At 43.7% G+C, this 11,083-nt stretch overlaps 1 protein-coding gene across 1 annotated transcript; it reads right to left on the bottom strand.

Annotated features, from left to right (window-relative positions):
* Window positions 1-3: 3 nt before the first annotated feature.
* Window positions 4-10,645, bottom strand: LOC102739750 (glutathione S-transferase A2-like; the record flags this gene model as incomplete). Its single annotated transcript, XM_031019107.2, has 5 exons — window positions 10,535-10,645; window positions 3,981-4,085; window positions 3,136-3,187; window positions 2,016-2,148; window positions 4-111 (listed from the first exon to the last, which is right to left on the bottom strand). Coding segments are annotated over exons 2-5 (380 nt in total), but the record flags the coding sequence as incomplete, so codon positions are not given.
* Between the last annotated feature and the right edge of the window lie 438 nt (window positions 10,646-11,083).

Below are 11,083 nucleotides of genomic sequence, written 5' to 3'. Positions count from 1 at the left end.
GTTCTCTCTTTGATCAGGGCAATCTTGGCATCTTTTTGGTCAGGTGGGCATAGAGGCAAAACAATGATCATTTCATTCAAATCTGCCATACCTTCTGTGTACATATCTATCCTGAAAGACAAAGGGACCAAGTTGTCAAATGTCTCCTGCCTTGATTTTATAGTTGAAAAACATACAAGAATGGGCATCAGGAGGTGGGAAAGTGGCTCAGCTCCCACTGGATGCATTTTTATTGCCACCCATTCAGCTCAGATTTTTACTTGATTTGAACATTTCATTCTAGAACAAGCCATCAACGTAGATACATGTCTAGCTATTATGTGCAAAATTTTCATTACACACATGACCAAAGAGAAGGACAGAGAGCATTGGTGACCTGTCCAGAGTCGCAGAGAAATTGGTGCAATCCTGCATGTACCCACCTACAGGGACCGTACCTGGGCCTTGCCATATCTGTTGTGATTTGTTCTCTGCACAAGGTAATGTGACTCATGTGGCTAAGCCCTGCCACCGAAGTGATCTCTAGAGAGAGTCCCTGGCACAGCCATCTCAGTCATGTCCCTCCTGTCTCGTCCTATTACACACCCAGGCCCACTGATGTGCCCAATATCAGCAGGCTTTCCAATTATTTTCCACAACCCTACCCACATACAGTTACTGAACTCTGGCCTTGTTTGCATTTCTTAAGTCTTCACCTAAAATAACCCCAAAAAGGGTGGAATTCTTTGTACATTCCAATCAGTACATATTTTAGGAGATTTGGCTTTATTATTCTAAACTGGGCTTCCTATAAGAGTTTTTTCAAATAAAATCTTTATGTTCACATAATTCACATACCATAATGTATACACTTCTCAAGTGTAACAAGTTTGTGATTCTTATAGTAAAGACAAACAATACTGTACCATCACCACTCTAAATATTTTCATATTCCCAAAAGAAATGCTGTATGCTTTTATACTCATTCCAATTTCTTCCCTCCTCCAGCCCCTGGCAACCACTAAGCTACTTTCTGTTTCTCTAGATTTGAGTGTTCTGGATATTTCATACAAATAGAATCATACAATATGTGCCTTTGTGTCTAGTGTATGTAACATGATGTTTGTAAGGTTTATCCATATTGTACCATGCATCACTACTTCATTCCTTTTCATGGCCAAATAATATTCCATTGATGGATAGGCCAATCTTCCAACCACTGATCAGTTGATGCACATTTGTATCATTTCCACTGTTTGAACAGTAAGAACAACACTGCTATAAACGTTTGTGTACAAGTTCTAGTGTGGATGGATTTTCAATTGTCTTATGTGTACACCTAGTGATGGAGTTGCTGGTATATGGTAAATCTATGTTTAACTTTTTGAGTAACTGGTAGCAGAGCCTTCTGAGATTTAAATATCAATCATGTGGTCCTATCACAACAGAGAAGAGAACCCACAGATATGGTTGTGTTGACTAAAATTTGGCTGCTTTAGTCCTGTATCAAAATGCTCAAGATAACCTTGGCATCTTGAGGACCAGGCTCTGCTTACTCTTGTCAAGTGACCAGTCCATATAACAGGCTGGCAAGTGAAGTTCTTGGTCAGCATTCTTGTAATTTATGAACCTTTAGAATCAGCTCCTTTGGATCCTTCTCTTCCCCCATCTTATCTGCTAGATACTCAGACACGTTGTCCTTTGTCTCTAGCTGGTATCCAGCTCCTAAAGGCCTGAGTACCTGGAGTGATGAGCCGACCATCTTTCTGGCTTCATAGGTCATCAACATTAGGGAAACCCTCTCACCATATGTGCTCTATCCATGGACTGCTTCCTTTTCTGTGACCCCACTTGGTGAATCCACTCCAAGTAGAATTCCTCATCCTCACAGATCTCTGTGGTGTCGAACCTCAGTCTATCCCACCAAGTCTTGTGCTGCTGCTGGCCATAATCTCCCTGACACAGTCCTGCTCACCCAAGGAAGAACGCAAATTTTCACATCAATTGTTCATGAAAGAACAGAAAAAATACCGTACAGGGCTCTCTCCTTTATGTCTTTCCCATAGAGGTTGTATTTGGTGGCAATATAGTTGAGAATGGCTCTGGTCTGCACCAGCTTCATTCCATCCATTTCCACCATTGGCACTTGCTGGAACATGAGACATCCATCTTTTGAAAGAAGAAGAGAAGAAGCAGAGTGAAATGTTTTATTGGATCATACTCTTTTAGCATGAAAAAACAGGTATTGCCATGACCTGAGACATAAAAGGAAACAAAAAATTATTGCCTGGTCACATTTCATCAAAACAGCATTTTGTTTTTAGCTTTCCCCTAACCCTCTTTGTTCTCAGTCTACCTCTTACTTTTCACCTATTATTTCATTTATCTTTTTCCTTCCGATGCAAATACATGGTAGGTTCCTGTAGTTTTTGCAGCTGATTTACTTCCGTGGATGTGTTGGGAAATCTTGAGAGAAGCTGCAACAGAGATGTCAGCACCTGTATTTCAAGTGAGAAGTCCCTTGGAGCTTATGCCGTCAAGGGCAATTCTGAAGGAGATGTCTCTGTAGGCTGTTTTATGTGCTCTTTCAGTTCTACCACCGGATGGTGTGTGCAGGGCAGGCCCTGCTTTCCTGAGTCCACTGATGCTTGTAGTGTTGGACCTTGTTCTTCATCTCCCTCTTCACACTGTCACCTGGCCTTTCAACTAATGCAATACCATCTCATTCTCTGAGTCTATAATATTGCTAGGTCTGATCTTGTCAACCCCACCAGAGAAAAGCACTCACAGCAATGGCTGACCTATTTCTACTTTTTCACTCTACTGCATGTGTTTGAGGGTCCTTGGATGGGCAGGCTGTGTGGGATGCTGAGCTGACCCAGCTCACTTGGGGTGCAGGAAAGCTGGAGAGAGCAAAGAGAGGGCATTTGCCGGACAAGTGGCATGATTCCTTTAGTAAATACTCAGAGTTCAAGCCCTTCCTAGCCCTGAATGAGATGGAAGACAGGCCCAAGGAGCCCCACCCCTTACACTGGAGCCACTTTTCTTCCTTTCCGCCACCCCCAACTCCCACCACCCTCACAGATAGATGTTAAAACCTCAGCTTATGACTTCTACCTGCTAGCCTCATCCCAGGAATTAGATACTTGGTCTTACCATTCCTTAATTTATCCCAGTCTTCTGGAGTTTCTATAAATTTCTCTTCGAACTGGAAAGCAGAAACTGAATTAGCATACCTACAATATCAATAATGCTTCTTTAAAATCATCTAAGATCAAGGTCCATGTTTCTAATTGTTGCACACATGTCATAAATGATATTTTGTAGTTCACTTAAATCCAAATCCAAATAAGGCCTACACACTGTGCTTAGTTTCCTTAAGTTATTTTAATTGTTTATGTTCTTTGATGAGAAGAAATTTTAATAATATATTAGGTCAAATCTGTTCATCTCTCTCTCTTTTTTAAAAGATTTTATTTATTTGAGAGAGAGAGAAAGCATGAGCAAGGGGAGGGGCAGAGGGAGAGGGAGAAGCAGACTCCCCGCTGAGCAGGGAGCCCGACTTGGGACTCCATCCCAGGACCTGAGATCATGACCTGAGCTGAAGGCAGACCCTTAACTGACTGACCCATCCAGGTGCCCCAAATCTGTTCGTCTCTTAATAGCTGACTTTTTTTTCTTTTTTTTTTTTTTAGAAAGAGAGTGCAAGCGTGGGGACGGCACGCAGAGGGAGAGGGAGAGAGAATCCCAAGCAGACTCCACGCCCAGGGCAGAGCCCAGTGTGGGACTTAGTCTCACGACCCTGAGATCATGACCTGAGCTGAAATCAAGAGTCCGAGACTTAACCAACTGAGCCACCCAAGTGCCCCAGCTGACAATTTTTTTAATGCAAAACTCTTGACAGGTCATTTAGTAAGAAAATTCTCTTAGCTTATGTGAGAAAAGTACTTTGATAGAGTCAATTTTAGATCCAACTTAAGGTGACAGGACTCAGATCAAACCTCTACTCCTGCTGCGGCCAAGAGCCACCGGATGGACTCCATTCGGCCTCGTCCATTGAAGTAGTGAAGCTTGGGCTTTCCCGCCATGGTAGTCTCCGAATTTCTCTAAACATGATGAAAGAACAAACAAATGAATGGATTAACAAGTGAACAATACCACAGAAGCAAAAATGTACTTTTTGATGCATGGTCAGATAGCACCAACTATGTGGAAGGAGCATCTGCCTTCCTCACGGCAGAGTCGGAAGAGTCCCTAGAATGTCTTTCATGGCCCAGATTCTCATCCATCAGTAGCCAACCCTGGAAAATTGTTCCAAACCATGCTCATATCTCCACTGGGTAGAATCCGATTGTCTTGGAAGGCTAATAGGAGAGAGTGTACGGTAAGGATGTAAGTCTGGGCGTTAGGGGGAGGGGGAAGGATTAGAGAATTGATATTTATTGAAAAATCTCCTAATGATCGTGACCCAATGCTAGTCCCTTTGGATACATTATACCTTTAATCTTCATAACAGCCCCAAGAACTGGTTGTTATCATACCCATATCAGTTAATGAGAACAAGGCTCAGAGGTGAAAAGACGTGTCTATAGTCATTCTCAAGTTAGTGATGGACACGGAAATCCACACCTAGGATGAAAAAGAGAGGGTAGGGCCGGAACCCACACAAGTGCTGGCCCTGGGAGCCTGTGAGGGCCACTGAAACCAGGGGACTCCACTTACAAGAAGGGGAGGAGAGGCAGAGTCAGTCTTCCATTCCTTGGCTGTTATGCTGCTTTTGTTTAAAGCAAAATTAGGGCCGAGACTCACTTACCTATAGCTCAAAAGACCCTAGTTCTTTCCGTAGACACAGGATGCTAATTCCCTTCGTTTTTTTTGGAATTCTGCATTCTACCTTTACTTGGTGGCATTTTATAATCTGGAAAAGGGGATGTTACTGTATTAACTTTACAGTAAATGGAACAGAACTAACATTTCTTCAGTGTGTGTATGGGCGTGTGCATGAGTGCACACTCATTTGATCTGTATAATGGTAAGGGATACTTTGGTTCTGCCTGGTCAGTGAAGCTTGAAAGCCCTTGGTTCATCCCCGCCTGCATGAGAAGTGAACATAGCAGGGAGCCAGACAATGAAACCCAATGGCTCAAACAATGAATGCTCTATCATAGATGTGAATGGAAACACACAGGACTCAAAACCAGGAGTCTCAAAGCCAGGTCTTGAAAAGGAATAGGTGCATATTCTGTGCAAATCCCAGGCTCTGTTTACAGAACATTAAGATTCTCTTGCAAAATTTTGTTTTGGAGTTTGGGACAAAAAGATACCTCTCTTTACCCAATGTGATGTGGGAAACAAAGGCAGAAGGAAATGTAGATAAAATTAAATGTCCTCGCAGCCCACTGACAAACACTTGAGATAGGCAGAGTTGTAACATTCCTCCAGGAAACTCCCAACTGTCTTAACGATAATGCTTTGCTAGAGGGAAAAACAACCTTAGCTTGGCAATAGCAAGGCCTCTGGTACCCAGTGTCTTCTTTAGCATCTGAAGATCCTTCTGGAACATCCCTTATCTTTACTTCCCCCACCCCCAAAGCATATCATCAGTTGCTCCTCACAATCCTGAGGCAGCAGCTGTTCCTGCCCACGGGTCCGGTCCCTGTTCTTTAATTAAAACCACCTTTTTTTTGCGCTGAACAAGTCTCAAGAATTTGTTCTTGGCCATCCGCTCCAGACCCCACCAACACTACTCCAAAAAACTACCTCAAATGGATGTATCTCTGAAAAAGTGTGTGTGACTTGAATTTTAGATATCAAAATGTTTTCAATGTCCACATTTTTCATGTGGCACTCAATAGTTCTAACCTTTAGAAAGTAAAAGAACTGTTGGGGCGCCTGGGTGGCTCAGTCAGTTAAGCCTCTGCCTTCGGCTCAGGTCATGATCCCAGGGTCCTCCTCAGTGGGAAGTCCGTTCCTTCCTCCCTCTCTGTCCGCCCCCCTCAAACAAATAAAAAAAATCTTAAAAAAAAAAGTAAGTAAGTAAAGAACTGTTTGGAAATGTACTTACCAAGTCATTTGTCTTGTAATTGGAGATTTTGTTTATTGTACTTTCTTATCATGGGGAATGGAGGTGCTGTGACTCAGCAGAATGAAAAGGAGAATGCAGCTTGTACTAAGTGTGTTTTGAACTACAGATCACGGAGCTGTGATAAAAGGCCGCACACTGCCTTACCCATTGACTGAGGTCAGGATACAAAAGTAAACGATGTTTACCTTATATAATATTTGATCATAAGGCTCCCCAGGTAAGCAACTTTGCTTCCCTTCTGAACGGGAGGTCTCATCAAGACTAGGGCAAAGGTTGTCACAGAACTTTGCCTGATCAGCGGAAAATGAGAACCGGAGAGACTCAATGATTGGCCATAGAGCCACACACCTATGTTCCTGATTGGCACTCCGTATCTGGTGAGCCTGACCATCCCCCCAGGACAACCCCAGGAAACAGCTTCTAATATCCTCTTTTAAAGATGAGCAAATTCAAGTACAAAGAGACAAAGCCGCTTTCCACCACTCACAGGTTGTGTGTGTTGGCTTAGTCGGAACTCACCTGATTTCAGGTCCTGGGCTTTTAAAACCATGTAACACTTTGACAGCTTCTATGCTTCTCTCTGAGACCCTTGTTAATTTGTTCCCATTCAGAGCCCATTAGCCAACTCCTGGCTGAAGGAGGCAGAGGGGGAAACATGGAATTCACAAGCTCCTTTTTTGTTAGCTGATTTACAGGGCTTGACAAGAATATTAATACAAGCACACCTTGCTTTGCTTTTACCTTAATAAAAAAGTAGAATCATATTCCTCAAAAGGAGAATATCCTATGATAATTCCAGCAGTAAATGAAAGGAGTTATGGCTCTGGATGTGGTCCTAATCACAGTGTGCGGGTCAGAGAGAGAGAAGGAAGCCTTGGAGACAAATGCGAACCCCTCTGCTTCTGAGTACATAAACTCAGCCAGGTTGTTAAATCTCTGCCTATCAATTTTCTCTTCTAAAAGCAGAGATAGTTACATTTACTCTTGAGGGCTGTTGGGAAAGTTAAGTGAGATCATGGACCTAAAACTCATAATAGGGATCAGTAAATGCAAGTCCCCTCCTGCTCCCTGTTTCTGGGCGAAGGTTGGTCTCTGGGCACACTGGGTAGCACACATCTTTCTTCTGTCTGTCTGTCTGTCTATCTCATCTCTCTGCCTATTTATCCATCACCTTGTGTGTATCTACCTCTTGACCCACAGAGCTCCAGTAGGAATCAGATGTTACATATATCCAGATGTTGTTTCAGAGTCATACAATCATTTATCTGGCTTGTGTGGAAAGACCAGTGATATTGACTGTGTGCTAACCGGAATTGCAGGACCTTTGACGAAGATTCAGGGAGGTCGGGCACATCATTAAACACAGCCTTTTGTAGCCTCAAGACGTCGGCAGATTTCTGGTTCGGCCCCTGCCTCATGCACCCCGCAGCGTCTCTCACCTCTGGCCCACCCCCCCGTGCCCCCGGCTCCCTGATCCAGACACTCTGGAGTCTTTCCTGTCCCCAGGCTCCTCCGCGTGGGTTCCAGCCCCGTGAGTGGGATTGCTGGTCACCGCACCGCAGTGCAGGGTCTCGCTGTCAACACTTGATGAAAATGATCGCTCCTCTCCAACATCCTGTTCCCTACCTGGTAACAGACATTTCACTGAACCTTCTCCAACACTTTGTTTCCGGCTGACGTGTCGTGTATTTCCTGCTTTCAAAAAGTTTCCCTCCAGGGGCGCCTGGGTGGCTCAGTTGGTTAAGCGACTGCCTTCGGCTCAGGTCATGATCCTGGAGTCCCGGGATCGAGTCCCGCATCGGGCTCCCTGCTCAGTGGGGAGTCTGCTTCTCCCTCTGACCCTCCTCCCTCTCATGCTCTCTGTCTCTCATTCTCTGTCTCTCAAATAAATAAATAAAATCTTAAAAAAAAAAAAAAGTTTCCCTCCAGCTTTCTCGACTAGCATCATTGAGCACTCTCCCGTACTAAGAAACCATGGCTGCACAGGAACAAGGTAGGAGCCTGATTTGGTTCCTGCCCTAGAGGGTTTGGAGACAACAGACAGCACACAGAGGGCCCAGTGGCGACTCTAGTTTCGTTGGTTCCAATGAAATCATGATTCATGATTCTCACGGCCAAGCAGGTCACAGCAAGGCGAAGGCTGCCGGGCTGTAAGCCGAGGATGCTGTGCCTTCTGTCCAGGCCGGCTCCTGCCTCCCGGGGCAGCATGACATCCTCACGCTCCGTGCCTCTTCCACCCCCACCTGTCTGCCTCCCTGCCCTTCCAATTAGGGTCACGCCACATCCCTGTCAACCTTGCTCTCTTTAGCATCTTGCAGAATGTTTTTCCTCATTGCCATCTCAATATCTTCTGCCATAGGTACTGTATTTTTCCCCGTGGATTCTGGATTGTTACAGTGATGTCACTGACCCTCTCGTCTCACCTGTACAAAACCTGTCTTTCCCCACGGATATTAACACTTCCGGCAGCACATTGTTGACTCTTCCAGTCTGATTCCAATGACTCATGCATTCTAGCTAGGTGAATTTCTGTGCCTTTTAAAAATGAATGATATGCTGGGGTGCCTGGGTGACTCAGTCATTGGGCGTCTGCCTTCAGCTCGGGTCATGATCCCAGGCTCCTGGGATCGAGCCCCGCATCGGGCTCCCTGCTCCGCGGGAAGCCTGCTTCTCCCTCTCCCACTCCCCCTGCTTGTGTTCCCTCTCTCGCTGTATCTCTCTCTGTCAAATAAATAAAATCTTTAAAAAAAAAAAAATGAATGATATGCTCTGCTGATCACCTAGTTTTCTTATCAAGACTTCCTGAGTTTGGGAGTTTGGGAAGTCCTGTAGGCCAGTGAGTCTTGAATGGGAGTGATTTTGCTCGCCTGCATCCCGAAGGCCATCTGGCAATGTCTGGAGGCATTGCTGTTGTCAAAACCAGAAGGGCGGGTGTCACAATGTCAGTTGGGTAGAGATCAGAAAAGCTTCTGATGTGGCATGAGGCCATGCTTCATGTGCCTCTGAATGCTTTTTATCTACTACTAGTCATTCTGCAATTTATCTGCCTATTTTTCATCAACCATGTTATCCTGACAGATACATTTATTGGATATTTAGTTGGAAATATCTTATGATTGATTGTAGTTGGCTGCTGTATCTATGTAGTCTTTCCAGGAGAGAGCGCATGGCCATTTTGGAAAATACACTCATGCTCCTGTTAGCCATTGGGACTTCTCGTTCTGCTCCTCAGGCTGTCCGTCACTGGCACTCGGATGGAGCCTTACCCCGCACTGCGCTCTTTCTACAAGTACTGAATGAAATGGACAGACACTATGAGAATCTAAACTGTGTCAACAGTATTGATGAAGTGACCATTTCTTATAAAACTTGTAAATAAACTATCACTGTAGATATTTTAAAGGTGTGAAGTTTCCAAATTTGAGGAAATATGTATGTTAAGATTATTGTCAAGTATGTTCTTTAAAATGAATTAAATGTACATTTCTACAATACATATTTTTTAACTAAACAACAACAAAAGGACAATTAGCAGGACAGCTCCCCACAGCAGGGAATAAGCCAGCCCAAAGTGTCAATAGTACCAAGGTTGTGAAACCCTGCTCCAGCCCTGCTCTAGGTTGCCATGAGCTGGTTGAACCCTAGAGAGAGAATGGGCCTCGCCAGCTAGCTAATCAGAGCAGAGACTTGGAATCTAGTTCTGCTGATATTTTTTTCTATTATAGTAAGTCTTAATTTTTACAGGCTACATAACATTGCAGTATCATAATTCACAACCGTTGTGGGTTGACTACAATAGTTCTTATCTGCGTGGCCATGTTCTAAGACCCCCCAGGGGATGCCTGAAACCAGGAGAGTACCAAACCTTATATAGACTATGTTTTTGCCCTATGCATACATACCTATGATGAAGTTCAATTCATAAATTAGGCACAGTAGGAGGTAAACAACAATGACTAGTAATAAAATAGAACAATTACAACAATATGCTGTAATAAAAGTGATGTGCATTGATAACTTATGAATATTTTTCTTTCTGGAATTTTCCATTTAATATTTTCAGACTGTGGTTGGTTACCCTGGGTAACTGAAACCACACATAAGGGGGGGCGCTATACCTATAGAGAAAGTCAGGCTGGCACAAACTCGTCTGCTCGCTCTTGCTCTTGTCATATTGTCGGATTGCTGAAATGCTTTCATTCTTTTCCCCCTCATACCATGACTATTTTTCTATCTACGTTCTCATGCCCTGGTTTTCGAATCTCTTCATTTTTACATTTCTGTAAAAATGTATCCAACAGCAATTGAGTAAACAACTCTTGAACTATCCCCTAAACACACCAAGAAGGCACAATGTGAGTATAAAACAGACTTTTCCCTGTGCTAAGGACACATTTTAAAGTAGTTTTCTGGTAACCTAGAGATGAGGATGTGAGGCAACATCAGAAGATGTATGAAAGCAGTACTTACCTTATTAAAGTCACTCTTCCAGGAGGCTCAGCAGCTCCATGCCAACCCCTCATGCGTTTATAAGCTCTTTGACAGTAAGTAACGCCTCCTTTCTGATAAGGGTAGAGTTCAGTGAGGGAAAAGTTACTCCCACAGTGTTCAGGGCCTTGGCTCCCATGCTAGATTAGAAGGAAATGGCGAGTCATCCTCTTATGAAACAACTGGGTAATATGTACCTTTTCAAGGTTGGCAATTAAAAGATTAAACAATTTCAGACTGATTGGACTCTCTCTGCCAGTCAGTGGAGTATGGCTTTTGGAAGAAATTGACTGTGAGGTTTTCATGAACTGGATGCCAGGTCCAAGGTAGATGAGAAACCGCTACATGAGCCTAGCAGGGAGCTGATGTCCGTAAATGGCAAGTAGATCTCTGGAATACTGTTTATATTGGGTTTTAGATAAAATAAGGGTACCCAATTAAATGTGAGTTTCAGACACATAATAAATGATTTTTTTGGTACTGGCACAAAAAATAGTCATATAGATCAATGGAACAGAAGAGAGAGCCCAG

The sequence above is a fragment of the Leptonychotes weddellii genome, unplaced genomic scaffold (genome assembly GCF_054177405.1).
Source record: "Leptonychotes weddellii isolate Sample4059 unplaced genomic scaffold, ASM5417740v2 HiC_scaffold_1104, whole genome shotgun sequence".
NCBI lineage: Eukaryota > Metazoa > Chordata > Mammalia > Carnivora > Phocidae > Leptonychotes > Leptonychotes weddellii.
The sequence above is the reverse complement of the archived record's forward strand: the minus strand, read 5'-3'. Positions and strand labels throughout refer to the sequence as shown.